This window comes from Doryrhamphus excisus, linkage group LG11, assembly GCF_037039965.1.
Source record: "Doryrhamphus excisus strain RoL-2023G ecotype Guam linkage group LG11, RoL_Dexc_Guam_v1.1, whole genome shotgun sequence".
NCBI lineage: Eukaryota > Metazoa > Chordata > Actinopteri > Syngnathiformes > Syngnathidae > Doryrhamphus > Doryrhamphus excisus.
In genome coordinates, this window is record NC_136367.1 from 5,999,995 (window position 1) to 6,017,009 (window position 17,015).

Consider the following 17,015-nt stretch of genomic DNA (forward strand, 5'->3'; position numbering starts at 1 on the left):
CAATAATAATGTATTTAGAAATCATAAACAGGAATCTTGAATCTATTTACCGTATTTTCCGGATTATAAGTCACCCTTTTTTTGTCATAGGTTGGCTGTTCCTGCGACTTATACTCCAGAGCAACTTAATGGTAATGGTTTAATTTCATTTGAACATGCATCAGATTACAATTGAGTGCATCCCATAATCAGTTCACAGTTCCACATGTCCAAAAGGAGTAGGAAGAAGCAAAGCTTATTAAATCCTACCCCTCCATCTGGTACTTTTACAATCAGTAACTGTTACATTTGTTCACTTCCTGCTTTCCTAATATAGTTTAAGTTTGTTTTTTTTTGTCACGTACCGAAGTACGATGTGATATGACCCTCATCCCTTTTGGTTGTGCCTGTACCGTAGAACCTCAGGTTAGCGTCTCTGTCGGGTAGTGTGTTTTTTCGTTAACGTTGGCAAAATTCCCCCAAAGTGCAGTTCCCCTTTTAATGTATTATTTTTATTCTTATGGGAAAAATGGATGTGATTGGACTTGGGATTTGGGATTGAATACTTCATGGGGGGGCAGTGGTTCAGGAGGAAGAGCAGGTTGTCCAGAAACAAAATGTTGGGTGGTGGTCAGGGAGGCCGTAGGCGTGAATTGACTTCCCCAGGGCAGCTGTAGCTACAGACGTAGTTTCCCACCTCCAGTGTACCACGGAGGAATGAATGAATACCAGGTTGATTTTCATTGTGGAGCGCTTTGAGTGCCTTGAAAAGTGCTATATACTGTACAAATGAATCCTTTATTACTATCATTATTATTTAACGAGGCCCAGAGCTCAGCCCTACAACGTTAAGGCATGCTCCTGATAAGATGATCACTATTCTCACATTGTGACAACTCATAATGTGTTGTGTCTGTATGCGCTCCTTCGGATGATGCATGGAGGTGTATTTTTATTTTTTATTTCTTAGTCTGAAACGCTCACACACAATCATGAATCTTTGAACTATTTATTATCTTGAAATGTGTAACAAAATAATCACTATGAATAAAAACAGCATTTTTTAGCTTTGTACAACTAAGAACATGTTTACAGACAAGCAAAACTAATTGTACAAAAATAACCGTAATATCGATACACAAAATGATAAAGAATACAACATCCTCACGTCAGTGTGCAAACCGTTTATACAGACGGACACGTGCCCTTTTGTACGGCAACACATCCAGATAAATTATTTAAATAGCATTTATCTACACACACACACACACACACACACACACAAAATGACCTCTCACATACAGCTAAGACAAAACAGAAAAATAATTTACTGTGTCTGGACATATTTACCATAAAGTTATCCATAAAAAAGGAACTCTCCCATTCTGCTGTCACTCTCACTGGGGTAGCTTGTGTTGGAATGAAATGCCGTTTTATTTACAAGTACTAAAATCCTTTCAAATAATAAACGGAAGTTGCCATCTTGCAAGAGCAACACATGCAGTTTCATGATTGAGTTCATTTTTCATCCAATTGAGTCTGTATTTTTTTTTTTTAGTATTCCAATTGTTTTTACTGCCTACATTGTAGGCATGAGTCAATAAATTCTATGTATTTACATAATAGCTAATTCACACCTCAAATGATGAGGGTTATTTTCTTGTTGAGCAGGTTTGGAGGCAACGCTGATTGGTGGCTCTTGATGTTTCCTGAGAGATGTTTAGCAATCCAGGACAAACACAAGGCTAAGTGACTAAGCTCCATACTGCGTATGTTGTCCTTTTGTTGGCTTTTCTTCGGTACATGAAGTACTTTCATTTTCCATCCACACACAAACATCAATGAGATCACGTTCCCCTTATTTCTTCGACTACATTTTTCTTCAGTCATCAGAAAGATTCCTTAAAATGTTACTGCTGCCATTTTTGTGTGAGTCCATCATTCCGAATGTACGAGCCGGTAAAGCAAATGGAATATGTACTCAGTCTTTTCTTTGGGATGTCCATCCAGAGAGGGCTAAGATGAGGAAGGCAGGGAGAGGATGTCAACGTTTGGAAGTGCATAGTTGTCTATGGGGAAGCCTTTCCCGCACAGACATGAATGAGGTCTTTCAGAGCGCAAGAAAACAAGGAGAGCTGGGACAGAAAGGTGCTGGTGTCTTACTGGCAAAGGCAGAGCGGGAGGGAATATTTTCCTTTTTCTCCCCGCTCTTGCGGAAGGGTGGAGGAGAAGGGACTCTCTTGATCCTCAAACGGCACTCAGGCCATTTGGTGCTCGGCCCAAAGCGGCTTCTCGCCACTCTGAGAGCGCATCACATCTCCTTTCACCCTCTACACTGCATAAGAAAGCGTTGCGGAGATTAAAAAAAAAAATCGGTCCCTGGACTTTACAAGAAAACGAAAAAGAGTTCATGACTACGAAAAGGTGCATTCCTCAGAGCATCCAGCGCTTTGCATTTATGCGTCTGTGAAAAGAAAGATGCATTATGTGAGATATTGAGTTTTTCTGACATAATTTTGCGTTCACAGTGGAGCCTCTAAAGTCAAACACCCTTCAAGTTGACCAATTCGGTATTTGACCAAAGTTTTAATTTATACATAAAAGCACAGAGGTCATTAGACAGTATTACAGTCTGACTCATTGTGTCATCTTAAATAGAAAACTAAAATCATCACACGGCAACTTAACATTCAGAAGGTAAATAAGAAATGTACTAATACCATTCATTCATTCATATTCTACCACTCATCCTCATGAGGGTCGCAGGGGTGCTGGAGCCTATCCCAGCTGTCTTCGGGCATGAGGCGGGGTACACCCTGGACTGGCAAACAACCATTCACACTCACATTCATACCTATGGACAATTTGGAGTCGCCAATTAACCTAGCATGTTTTTGGAATGTGGGAGGAAACCGGAGTACCCGGAGAAAAAACATGCAAACTCCACACAGAGATGGCCGAAGGTGGGATTGAACTCAGATCTCCTAGCTGTGAGGTCTGCGCGCTAACCACTCGACCACCATGCAGCCCTACATCACCTCAAACAAACAAAAAAAGTTTAACTAAGTAGAAAAAGTAAACAATACATCCAGTATTATTTACAGTATGAATTGCTGGTAATTCATGGAACTGGAGAAATAGCTTCCAAATCAGGTGCTGACCGGTTTTAAGGAAAGGATCTGTTTGACCTTAGAGGTTCCACTGTATAGTTTTACATCGCTTCTTACCTCTGCACTCATACTTGAGGTCTGAGAAGTAAACCATCTCCTGTGAGAAGACAAAAAGACCTAGTCTTCCTCCTGCATAGGTCTTGTCGTAGATGCTACCAGAATCGGCCATAATCTTCTTTCCTTCGTACATCACAACTCTGAGAATAAGAAACAAAGACTGTCAGCCAGAGCTAGCATGAATTCCATTGGACATCAAACATGAATGTATTATCCTCCTCACCTGATATGTCCTGTTCTTGGTCTGTGGATCAGATGCCATCTGTAGGCAGTGAAATCCTTCCATCCAACGTTCTTAGGGTCGTGCCAAAGAGTGCGGACCTAAAACCAAGAAATATTTTAAGTAAATCCTTACTTTTTGTAGGTGGACTCCATCCACTCCATGGCTAAAAAATATGTTATACCTGTCCTGGAGTATTCCCGGTATGCCAAAGGGCATTCCTGAGGTGTTCTCCTGGGCCAGTGGTGGAATTGACCACTTTGATGGACAGGCCGGAGTAGCCCTGGGCCTTAGTGGGTTTGTTGGACCAGTAGGTCTGAGTAATCTGCTTCCACATTACCACATAGAACCTGGAGCTAGACTGGTACCCAAACACAAAGCCGGCATAGTCGTCGTCTCTCTCAGTGTTGATGAAGAAGGTCCCGCTGAAGTCTACCGAATTGAACTCATGGTACCCTGCAGAAAGTTTGATATTTCACTTTATACAAAGTATTGAACTTTCTGAGGTAATTTTAATTTCAGTTTCTGGTTGATGTAGTACACGGGAACACATTAACAAAGCATTTTTCTTTACTTACCAACAGCAATTCCGGGGTCACAGTTGACTGTTTGGACAAGTTCTTTACCCTGGTGACGGACCACCCAGTTAGGATCGATCTGGGAAGTGCCTTTTGGATCCAGAGGAACCATCTGGAACTTGCGGAAGTCTGTCTCGCTAATGTCAAAGTTCTCCGGACACACGTCGTAGATGTCGGGGACGTTGTCTTGGTCAAAGTCGTCTTTGCATGCATCTCCACGGCCATCACCTGCGAATAGAAACGATATAGCATGGTGGTGACCATTCGGATAACAAAATAACAGGATTTTTCCTTAGAAAAAAGTCTGACAGAAACGAGTTTTATATTCAGCTTTATACATCAAACCAATCAGAGCTTTTCTTATTGTCACTCACACAACCAGTGGCTCCATACAGTCGACACAAGAGTACAGATATAATGAAACATTTTTTATTGCGCTCACCATCAGAGTCAACCTGGTCAGGATTGAAGGCGAGTCTACAGTTGTCCTTCTCATCTGGAATGCCATCGTTGTCGTCGTCGTGGTCGCAGGCGTCTCCTTTTCCGTCCTTGTCGTGATCGGCCTGATTGGCATTCGGGATGTATGGGCAGTTGTCCAGATTGTTCTGGTGCCCATCCTCGTCGATATCCTGGTTGCTGTCACACTTGTCTCCCACGCGGTCATCATCAGAATCCACCTGAAATGGAAGGTATTGGTATTGTAGTGTTGGTATCGTAGTGTCTAAACCTTACTGGGGGGTTGCCGTCACACAGGAAATGTCACTGGTCCGACATGTATAACCCCTTCCAACTCAACCCCTAGCCCCCACCATGCTTTTTGATGGCATGCGCCCTTGAGCTTTACACTGGATTTACTCGAGCTTTCTCTGGGCTAAGGACTGCATCTTTTTCTGTCTCGCAAGTGAAAGGAAGACATCGACATTAATGTGTCTGGTCGGTGGTTGAGGTGAAAACAAAACAAGCACCCACCTGATCGGGATTATGTTCCAGAGGACAGTTGTCACACATGTCTCCCACCCCGTCCAAGTCTGTGTCTCTTTGGTCGACATTGTAAACATAGGGGCAGTTGTCCTTTTCGTTAAGGATGCCTGGGTAATGAAATCGGACAATTAGGGAGTACTTTGAAGAAGTACAAGAAGAAGAACACATGGAGAACCAACAAAATAAACCAAACCAAAGGCCTACTACCCCGGGTAATATACTTAGTCATGCTAAGTTAAACTATCAGCTTTTTCACAGCTTGTTAATCAGGGTTGGCGGATTGACCAGTCGCCAGATTTCTCAACATTTCCAGTACCCATCAGTGGCTGTAAACTGGGTTCTATTTGATCATATCTGCTCTCCGACTGACCCCAGCTTCTGATGCTTACCATCTCCATCAATGTCTACAGCGCAGGCATCTCCCTCTCCATTGTTGTCCGTGTCTGTTTGGTCAGGGTTGCTATTGTAAGGGCAGTTGTCACAGCGATCGCCAACGTCATCACGGTCGTAGTCGTACTGTCTGGGGTTGAAGATAAACGGACAGTTGTCCTGTTTGGGGGAAAGGAGAGGAGAAACGTTGGAAAAGGAGGAATGTGTTCAGGTGCAGGTCATTGCCATCTGCCATCGCGCTGACTGAGTGGATCTATTTAGAAGGAAGGAGCTCTATGGAATGAAAAGGTGCTTTATTTTTAGGTCATATTCCACTTCTAGTGCTGGAATTTGTGGTGCATAGAGGAGTCCCTTCAGACTTGTACCTCAGTGATAGAATTTGAGGTTTCGGCCAGGGAAAACATTTGCTTTTCCTCTGAGCACCACCTCCTGTCCACCTAGCGTCTTACTGCACATAAATGATGTACATAAAAGTCCCTTGTGTACTCTTACGACCATATATGGGCATTCACACGTACCCTGTCGTCAGGAATGCCATCGTTGTCGTCATCGATATCGCAAGCATCTCCAATGCCGTCCTTATCGTAATCTTCCTGCCCAGAGTTGGGTAGGTTGGGGCAGTTGTCCTGAAAAAAACCCGACATCAAGACTCAATTCATAACCTTCCACATAATTATTATATGTCGGCTTCATAACCGGATGCTTACCTTTTTGCAGTGGTAGGTGGCGTTCTCCACGCAAACCAAATCAGCATTGGGCCATCCATCCAGATCGGTGTCCTCTCCACAGATATGTCCATTTCCGGCGTAGCCTGGTTTGCACTCGCATCGGAACATGGGATCGGAGAAATGTCCCACGTAGTTACAGCGGGCGTGTTTGTTGCAGTTGTGGCTTCCATCCAGGCAGGGATTTCGTGGTGAGCACACCTTGGGAATGGAAAGAAAGGATGATGAACAGTTATCCGATTGCTTTTGCGTTAGCGACCCCGAGAGCCTCATTTGAAAGTTTTTCCGTTGTGATTCTCTGCCATTTGATGATCGTGCGTACCTGTTTGTTTGCCGCCGCATGCTCCACACCTTTACCAAAAGGCTGAGGTCCTGAATAACGAGGGGGGCAGGGAAGACAGTTGTAGCCAGGCTCTGTGTTCTCACAGCGGTGTACACCGTTGAACTCAAAGCAAGCGTCTGGGACTTCTTTGCACTGTTTTCGAGTTAAGAAGAAGAACAATATTAAGTGTTGCATCTGGTTTAAGATAAAATGGTGGATTAAGTTTGATTGATAGTTTTACCTCATCAATATCTTTACATTTGATACCATTGCCACTATAGCCCACAGGGCATTTCCCACATTTCCAGGAACCATCAGGGAAACTGGTGCACTTGGCCCCAGCGAAACAAGGGTTTGAAAGGCATCCATCTGAAAACAAGCATCCATGCTTACTATGGTAATTAATGGAAATGGTTTAATTTCACTTGAACATGCATCAGATTACAATTGAATACATCCCATAATCAGTTCACAGTTCCACATGTCCAAAAGGAGTAGGAAGAAGCAAAGCTTATTAAATCCTACCCCTCCATCTGGTACTTTTACAATCAGTAACTGTTACATTTGTTCACTTCCTGCTTTCCTAATACAGTTCAAGTTCATTCATTCATTCATTCATTTTCACCCTGGACTGGTGGCCAGCCAATCACAGGGCACATATAGACAAACAACCATTCACACTCACATTCATACCTATGGACAATTTGGAGTGGCCAATTAACCTAGCATGTTTTTGGAATGTGGGAGGAAACCGGAGTACCTGGAGAAAACCCACGCGTGCACGGGGAGAAACATGCAAACTCCACACAGAGATGACCGAGGGTGGAATTGAACCCTGGTCTCCTAGGTCTGCGTGCTATCCACTTGAACACCATGCAGCCCCGTACGTGTGTTCATTCCACAAAAACATTTCACATTTATTCATTCATTCATTCATTCATTTTCTACCGCTTATCTTCACACATAATTAACTAAATTAATTAATCACCACCATTAATGGGTTGTTTTTGACAGCCCTAATTAAAAGCGTATTTTTCCGCAGGTACCTTTAATTGCATCGAAATGCTTAAAAATGTGACTTATTTCAGCTTCTGGAGCTTTAATTTGTATCCTTTCTTACTTTATTACCAGCCCCATTGTTTTTTATTTATTTATATTTATTTATTTATTTACTTAATTTATTTATCAAATTATTTATTTCTTTATTTGAATCACGTACTGAAGTACGAGGTGATATGCCATACAATGACATAATGGGTACCATAGTAAGTGTCAATATAATAGTTTTGTGTGTATTTCATGGTATGAAAGGGTGGAACTCACCAACTGGACAGTTCTTCTTGTTGCACGTCTGCATTTCTTTGGTGTCACCGACGCACTCCTTCCCGCCGTATTTGGGTTCAGGGTTATTGCACAGCCGCTTACGAGTCTGCGTGCCACCTCCACAAGTAACGGAGCACGTATCCCATGGCGACCAGGGTCCCCAGTTGCCATTGACTGAGGAACACAAGGGAGACGACAGGTTGCATGATAATCACATGATGCTATTGTTGTCCTATAAATGACACAAAAAGGCACACGGGCAATCAGGCAGACCCGAAACTTACTGGGGCATGGAGACTTTTGACACTTTTCCGTTTGCCGACCCTCTCCCACGCAGTCCTTGCCTCCGAACTGGGGGGTTGGAGAATTGCACAGACGGATGCGGGTGATGACACCAGCGCCGCAGGTAACCGAGCATGAGGACCATGGTGACCAGTGGCTCCAGCTGCCATCCTGCTTGACTGGTGCAACCAAAAACAAACTTGAATTTCTGAAGCAATACACAAGAGGGGGTGGGGGTGGGGGGGCACTTACAGCGCTTGTCACACTCCTGGAGGTAGCAGTCTCGGGTCTGCACAGAGGTGCCCTCGCAGTTGTTATTGAGACGGTCGCAAGAGCGCCCGCGCTGCTGGATGCCCCGCCCACATGACACGGAACAATGGGTCCATTCAGACCACGGCGACCAGCCATCCTCTGCATAGTCGCTCGCTGGGGAGGGAGGTGTTGAGAATATGGGAGAAACACAATGAAAGAGCTATTGCAGAAAGGCAGCACCCTCCCACCCCACCCACACTTGCAAACACCCCCCAGCTTAGATGCGGAGAGCGAATAGCGTGGATCTAGACCAGGAGTCTCAAACTCAATTTACTTGGGGGCCACTGGAGCTAGGGTCTGGGTGGGACTGGGCCACATCAGGTTTTCCAAAAAAAACCAGCATTTATTAAAAACAGAAAAATATACAAACTTTTTCAGTGCTTTGGTTCCGATTTTCTACAATAAAAGCTCTGATAAAACATTCCACTGTTCTCAAATATCTTAATTTTTATTTTTCTGCACAAAATAAGATGAAAAATAAATAAACAAATCAATAATAAAGAAAATCAATCAATCAGTAATAAATAAATATAATAATAATAATAAAAACTTAAGAAACCACATATAGTTGGTGGGTAGACAAATTATTTTTTTCAGATTAAAATGAACAAAGCATTATTAGAGCCCTGTAGACATGACAAAACACGACTATAGTCACATTTATACTCTTTTTATTTACAACATATTGCGCAGCTGCAGGGTCTTGAGACACATGCTAACTCGCAAACTAGAGAGCTAGCGACCTAAACGGTAGCCTTCAAGTTATTTCCTTTAAACTTAAATAGCCAAAAACTTACCACTTCCACACGGATAGGGAGGATAACTATTAACAGTTATTTAACCTTTAACATGAACATTAATCAAACGTAATAATTTTTTCTGGGTACATGATACCATACAGCATCCATATCAAACTTGCGCGGGCTGCGCTAACATTAAACTTTCATATCAATGCGGGGACCTCAAACTAGTGTCCTGCGGGCCATAATTGGCCCGCGGGCCGCGTGTTTGAGACCCCTGATCTAGACGGAACGAGGGCCTTCTATTTCAGACGGGCACTGAGAGAGGCGTAGAACAGAAAGGCCCCTGTCTTACAGATACATCGGGATGCCCCACTGACGTATGTTTTCCTAACGAGGAAACGTTTCTAAAAACATGGCTGTCGGTGTGGAGTGACTTCAACAAATGGCCGAGCTCCACATGAACGTGGCTACTGCTGTTTATTTTGGTTTGAGTGACACGTTGCGGCCAAGCCTGCTCAGGTATGACCCAACCGTGTCAGTCGGCCTTCATGTGGACAACGTCTTCACTAAACAGTCCAACTATTTTCTTAAACCACTTTGACTTCAGCAAATTACTTCTTCTCAGCTTTAGGGATTGAAACATGTTTACGAGCGCTAAACATCGACGTTTCCAACTCATAAGCACCCCTTTTATTTGGCTCGGCATGACTGCAGTTCAATGTTCGCATACCTGAACAAGATCCTTGACATGTCGGGGAATATTTGTGGCTTTTATTCTGGAAAAATGACACAGGGTCTCTTTAGGGAATGACTAGTTTAGTGTTTGATGAATGCTCCATCCACTATTTTAGCTGAGAAAGCGTTTCCAGGCCTGCATGGACTGTAGGTTGTTTGTATGGCTTTAATTCCAGTTCACAGGGGAGCATCCAAGGTTGCTTTTAGTCTGGTTTGGATCCAATTGTGTAGATTCAGTATGTGGAATCAAAGCAGTTGATGTTTGCTAAATACAAGGATGAAGAGTCTTGAACCAGTCATGATGTGCTATATATATCACGATATTGACACTTACTATGGTACCCATTATGTCATTGGATGCTCATAGCACCTCCTACTTTGGTATGTGAGAAAAAAATAAGAATAAATAAATAAATAAAATTGATTAATAAATTATTTATTAAAATACATTACAAAAACAAACAAATTATATTAATAAAATTAATAAAATTAAAATTATTTTATTTTTATTGAAATTAATAAAAATACAAATAAAAATAATGAAATAAAAATGTTAAAATAAAAATAAAAATAAAAAAATAACTTAAATTATATTAGAAAAGCAGGAAGTGTACAAATGTAACAGTTACTGATTGTAAAAGTACCAGATGGAGGGGTAGGATTTAATAAGCTTTGCTTCGTTCTACTCCAGTAAACCAAACTAAACAAATAAAATAAAATAAAATAAAATAAAATAAAATAAAATAAAATAAAATAAAATAAAATAAAATAAAATAAAATAAAATAAAATAAAATAAAATAAAATAAAATAAAATAAAGGCAGGAAGTGAACCAAATGTAACAGTTACTGATTGTAATGGATGGGAGGGGTAGGATTTAATAAGCTTTGCTTCTTCCTACTCCTTTTGGACATGTGGAACTGGGAACTGATTATGGGATGCATTCAATTGTAATCTGATGCATGTTCAAATGAAATTAAACCATTACCATTATACAACACATTTTCCCGTGTGGAATCCCTGGTATATCCTAAGAGCTTGTACATACCAATGTCGGATGCTAAGGTGGTTTTGAAATGAGAGGTTTTGTGTGACTAGAGGAGTAACGCTAAAATCAGGTTGGTTGGTTTCTCGAGGTTCCACCGTACTTTGAACAAATGAAAGTGTAGAGAAGCGCTTACGTGTTCCGCAGCGTGGACAACACTCCCCGTCGGGTACGGTAGCGTTAGCGCAGGGAATCAGAGGGCAGGAGATCTTACGACAGACTATGGCAGAGTTCTGCAATAAAATAAGAGTTTTTGGTTTTTGGTTAGAGGGTTCTTTTTAAATGTAGGTGAAAGAGTCAAGATGGAAATGGACTACATCCTGTCGAGTGCTTCGTTGCGTAACTCCTTCGTGTTGTAGCGTGATTTTGATCCAACTTGGTGCAAGAATTTGTCTGTGCGCCATGTGAGCTTTGACTGATTGGACCAAAGAGAAAGCAGGACTCTGTCTGAGAATGGAGACCCCTGCGGGCACCCGTCTGCCCACTGGGTCAGTGGATGGGTGGGAATGCGGCCAAAAGGAAGTTGGGTTCAGACGGGGTGCTGTAGACATGCGAAGCCAGACAGGCTGTGTGACTATGACTGTATGAGTGCTATGTGAATGAAAAAGATCTTCCTAGCTTAGCACTTAGCTTTACTAGCTAGCACTTCCATTCCACTTGATGCTAATCTTAATTACGAACTGTTAAGGACTTATGATGACCCCCTGATGACAGACCTCTTATCAAGACTTCACCCTATCCTGTCATTACTGACTAAATCAGCTGAGTGCTGGTATAAGTGTGTGTGGGGGGGGGTCCTCGTTAGTGTATTCTTCGATCTTCGGTCTCACAAAAACCACACCAATGTCATCGGATCTCACCTGACAAGTGCACTCGGTGCAGTCGTCCACGGTCCACTCTTCCCTGTTCTTGTGCACAATGTCGTTATGAATGCAGACGCCACTGTGGATGCCGATGCGGTTCTTAATCAGCTTGTTTTCGTTGGTCTGGGCGTGGCGGAGGGGAAACAAACAAGGAAGTTACATCATGTTGCTAGTGTTGTCGTTTTTAGAGTGCGGCTTGTGACGCACAGGAAATGAAAAATGACTTAAATTCGTTAAAAATAAAGGCAGATGTTGATGGTCGATGTTGAAATCTCAAGTATAAACACGCAAATTGTCAACCTAGGCGACCACAATGTATCCCACTGGGCATTGGCTGCATTTATTCATGCATTATAAAAATAAAAATAAAAATAAAAATAAAAATAAAAATAAAAATAAAAATAAAAATAAAAATAAAAATAAAAATAAAAATAAAAATAAAAATAAAAATAAAAATAAAAATAAAAATAAAAATAAAAATAAAAATAAAAATAAAAATAAAAATAAAAATAAAAATTATTAAATAAAAAGTTATTAAACAAAAAGTTATTAAACAAAATTATTAAATAAAAATAACAATTATGAAATAAAAATAAAAATTATGAAATAAAAATTATGAAATAAAAATTATGAAATAAAAATAAAATAAAAAATAACTTAAATTATATTAGGAAAGCAAGTGAACAAATGTAACAGTTACTGATTGTAAAAGTACCAGATGGAGGGGTAGGATTTAATAAGCTTTGCTTCTTCCTACTCCTTGTGTGTGTGTGTTTATTTGTATGTGTGTATATATCGAGATATTGTAAGTGTATATGTGAGATACATTAATGTAACATAGTTTGCACGTCTGAAATAAATGAAGAAGAAGAAGAAGTCGCCGGAAAATAATGTCAAAAATTCCTCATAATGGAAGATGAAGTTCCCGGGTTTTCAGCCCCACAAGATCAAGTCCAAGATATGCCCTGAGATTCTTAGCAGTCTGTGGAACCGCGTCGCGATACAGAGTCATTCACACAAGCACACACAGCAACAGGCGGACAGTTTGATGCCGTTCATGCTCACCAACTTGCGGAGCTCAAGGGACAGCTCTTTGACCACCACGCCCAGACCCTTCAGCTCCTTGAACATGCTGACCAGGTCATCGCAGGAGAAGCCGCAGACCATCTGCAGATCTTCACCAATTCAGAAAAACAACATTTGATTTCCACATTTCCTCCTCCTTTTGTTTTCTATTGTCATGTGTCACCTTTAGTTTTATGTCCGGTGTACTCTGTCCTGATGGCTGAGGAACCGTTGAGATTCTCCATGATGGCGGCATCTGTCGCTGCAGATGACGGCACGTGAAACGACTTGAGTGGTGCTGGAATGTGATGATGTGCTGACATATTTCCATGATGCTAAAATATACGGTTCGGATTACTCACAGCTCTGACACCCCTTGTTGCGAAGGATTGCCTCCAGGGTTGTTCCAAAAACAAAGCGCACGTTTTGAAGGACTCCCTGCAAAGGTCATGATAGATTTAGGCCAAATAGATAACACATCTAACAAAAATGTGTCATTTCCGGTGTCTCATTATAGCTCAAATTAACTCTATGTGCGTGTATAGTCACAAGCAGACACATTCATTTTGTTTGCACGTCATTCAAATGCGTAATTACGCATTAGCAGCACATTTACGCACGCTGAAATATGTTATTTCCGGTGTCATGTTATTGCTCAAATTAACTCTATGTGCGTGTATCGTCACAAGCAGACAAATTCATTTCGTTTGCACTTCGTTCAAATGCGTAATTACGCATAATCAGCATATTTACGCACGCTGAAATGTGTTATTTCCGGTGTCTCATTATTGCTCAAATTAACTCCATATGGTATATATATCGTCACAAGCAGACAAATTCCTTTCGTTTGGACTTCGTTCAAATGCGTAATTACGCATCAGCAGCACATTTACGCACGCTGAGTGCCGCAAACGTGCATTATTTAGCCAATGCGACATGCTCACCATGAACCTGTCCTTCACCGCTCCTTTCCCGATCCGGAGCCGCGCACTGTTGGGCGTCTCCGCAGTGAGGATGCTCTGGATGGACGCGTCCAGCTCGGCCGTGTTGACGTCCTCGCATCCGGCGTACAGCTGAGCCCGGTCCTCCTGCACGAACAGCGTGATGTTCTTCCACTGTCCCGTAGCCAGATCCGCATCCTCGATGGAGACCAAATGCTGCTTCTTCTCGGTGGAGAAAACGATGTCCAAAGTGTTCGCCTTTCCGTTGGAGACGATCTCAAACACGGGGCCGGATCCGTCCTTCTTCTCCACGGTCAGGAGGCTGCCTCGGGTGCGTTTGGATTGCTTGAAGTTGAGCAGGAGGAGGAAGCCTCTTTCTTCGTGGATGGAGTCGATCAGGTCCCGGAGGGCGCTCTCGGGGACCGGGGGGATCAGGTCCGGGTTGAGGATCTTGTAGGCGGGGCTGTACGGGTCGTCTCCTTTCACCTGGTTCACTCCGTGGTTCTTTTTCGGGACTTGGATCAGCTCGAACAAGTCGTACACGCTGTTGTCCTCTCCGCTCTCTGAAGGCGTAATAAGAAGCTACTTTCAATATACGTATATACAAAATATATTTTTAAAATTAGTATATCGTACAAATATGCAAATTCATATTGGATCACCTGCGATTCTTGCACCCTCACAGCTCCACAGCATCAATAACAAAAATATCCCTGTCAACTTCATGATGACACTGCAACCAAAAATACTTTTATTTCACACTCATGCTAAGTAAATAAATCATAAAAAGGAATAAAACTACTGTGGCCATTTTGAACTCACCTGAATTAAATCTGTATTAAAATACACAAAAAATATTTCAAAAGTCCAGCAATAATCCTCAGGAAATATCTGAAAAGATCAAACTTCCGCTCATCAGCAGCATCTGTAGATATTTTCTAAATTGAAAATGTGTCCTGGATGGGGTCAGTCCAATAAAAAGTCCCTTATAAGCCTTAGAAGGGGCACAAAGTGCTATTTAAATAGTTTGATGCCATTCCCAACAAGTGGCCTCCGCCAATCAGGGTGAGGAGAGAGAGAGAGAGAGAGAGAGAGAGAGAGAGAGAAAGAGAGAGAAAGAAGGAGGAGGGAGGGGGATTTCCTTCATACTCGGCGGGCTGTTGCTTCATTGCAGATTACTACAAGGAAATATGATTATTAGTCCATGATGCTTATTTATTCCATCATTGCACCTGTCAGTGATGTCTTATTCTTATCAGCAATGCTCCAAAATAATATAAACACCAGTTAGTGTTTACATAAATACACATAAAGACGTCCAAGTTATTAATTCATGCAAAATAATGTCTGATTCAACCCCATAAGAATTAAAATGCAATTTATTGAAGTTTAATTACAGAAGCACAGACATGAGAGCATTTTTGGCTGCTGTTCCGAATCCTACCACTAGGAGTCGACAGTAGGTCACTTGAGATTATCTCCAACAATCCAAGTGTCCAAAGATGCTATTGTTGCATGTAATGCATGTAAGAAGTGGAGTGAAAGGAAAGGTAAAATGTCTCCAGGTTGGGGTACCCCCCCCCCCCCGCCCCGAGGGGTCCTGACTGAGGTCAGGGCCGAGGCGACTCTCGTGGTGCCTGTCAGTCTCGTGTCTGATGGACACTTGGAGGTGTAGGGCCTGTTGTCGCCTGCCAGGACACAAGGTCAAGGCCTCTTTAGCGCTTAAGTCAAGCTAACTTGACCAGACACGTGATTGGACGACTATAGCAACACTTAGTATAACAATTCCCTTGGGGAAATTCCATTGGTTTAAAGTGGAAAAATAAGTGCTTATTAAAGTTCTGATCCGTGAGTGTTTGCTTTGGTGAGAGTTGTGGCAAGGTGTTGCTCACGGCAGCCGACAGTTTCTGGTCTGGAAGAACATCCGACAGGAAAGCTGAGCATTTTGAGGTGGCCTTTTATTGTGGCCAGCCTCAGGCCCACCTGTTATGCCACATCTGTGAGGTGGATGGATTATCACAAACACGTTTTTACTGGTTTGTGAACTATATTTGCGATAATTAGGCCTTTTGTGTACATGGAAAAAGTTTATATTATATTTTTATAGAGTGTATATTTTGTTGAGTGTTATTCCAAAAAAGGACCAGAGGGTAAATTGCTATAGATTATTTATTTTATTGTATTTTATTTGTATTTTTGTAGCATAAAATGGCATAGAAAACCTGTTTAGGATCTTCTGAATATGATTTCTAATATTAGAGCACTCAAGACATTAAATAACACCCCTACAGTCACCTTTACACTTGTATTGCCCAATATATATATAGTAGGCATAATAACGGAAAAGAAGCCATTTAAGACATCAATTAGACGGAGTGGGGTGCAGACAGGAAGTTCAGAGTTGAGATTTAGCACTGCAACAACTTCCTGTATCAGGGATTATGCTGTTGTGAGATACTACTTTGCTCCGGCAATCAAGTCTGGTGCTTGTGTGTCTCACCGAACATTACAATAACATGAATGACACCTAGTGGCCAGTGTAGAATACGACGGATCATCACAATGTCTTTGAATGCATCATCTGAATGCCTTGTACAGTAAACCTCGGATATATCGGATTCAATTGTTCCCACTGGTTTTGTCCGATATAAGCGAAATCCGTTATATGCGTATACCGGAAAATGTCCGTTTTACGCATATATCGGATTTATATCCGGTATATGCGTAATTCGGATTTTATCCGTTATAAAAAGGCACTTCCTTGACTATGTTTCCAATGTACCTGGACTGGGAAATGAAAAGAGACGTAAGGTAATGAGAATTTAACTTTATTGGACTCTGAGCATAACAAATTGTTAATTAAGCTAGGCCCTGTTACGCCCGTCAGGCCTACGTTATTTCCAAATAGTGTGGTTAAGATCTCATTCACGGCTGTGCTAGTATTATTGACGTCACTCACTTTTATATTTGAGCCAGGAGAAAGACACCATGCGGCCATCCGATATATGCGAGGGAAATTGGAACGGGACTGGAGATTTTGTCCGAAATAGGCGAAATCCGTTATAAAAAATCCGATACATGCAATGAATTTTTATTGGAAATGCATTACAAAAAAATCGGTTCTTTTTTATCTGTCTGTTGTGAGCGAATTTCCGATATATCCGAGTCCAATATATCCGAGGTTTACTGTATTTCTTATTACATTTTAGGTCATGTAGCGATTTTTCTGCTTTATGAAAAATATATACAATTCACTTAAATACCCAATTTTTGACTAATATTTAT

At 41.7% G+C, this 17,015-nt stretch overlaps 2 protein-coding genes across 3 annotated transcripts in view; one reads left to right on the forward strand and one right to left on the reverse strand.

Moving 5' to 3' along the window:
- The window catches only part of LOC131131678 (acyl-coenzyme A thioesterase 2, mitochondrial-like), a 294,081-nt gene that overhangs the window by 235,118 nt on the left and 41,948 nt on the right, over positions 1-17,015 (forward strand). The window lies entirely within an intron of this gene.
- thbs1b (thrombospondin 1b) lies at positions 973-14,726 on the reverse strand. 2 transcript variants are annotated; one of them, XM_058083051.2, is made up of 23 exons: positions 14,553-14,726; positions 14,393-14,463; positions 13,734-14,293; positions 13,152-13,227; positions 12,974-13,051; positions 12,790-12,899; positions 11,722-11,847; positions 10,998-11,094; positions 8,280-8,453; positions 8,030-8,206; positions 7,746-7,919; positions 6,664-6,791; positions 6,423-6,575; positions 6,083-6,301; positions 5,894-6,001; positions 5,375-5,534; positions 4,974-5,092; positions 4,447-4,681; positions 4,005-4,232; positions 3,611-3,882; positions 3,430-3,527; positions 3,207-3,346; positions 973-2,443 (listed from the first exon to the last, which is right to left on the reverse strand). In XM_058083051.2, exons 2-23 carry the CDS (start codon positions 14,454-14,456, stop codon positions 2,436-2,438), a joined length of 3,504 nt encoding a protein of 1,167 aa, XP_057939034.2. In that variant the 5' UTR covers positions 14,457-14,463; positions 14,553-14,726; the 3' UTR covers positions 973-2,435. The 2 variants fall into 2 exon arrangements, with proteins under 2 accessions (XP_057939034.2, XP_078650696.1); XM_078794570.1 differs by having other exon boundaries at positions 14,393-14,478.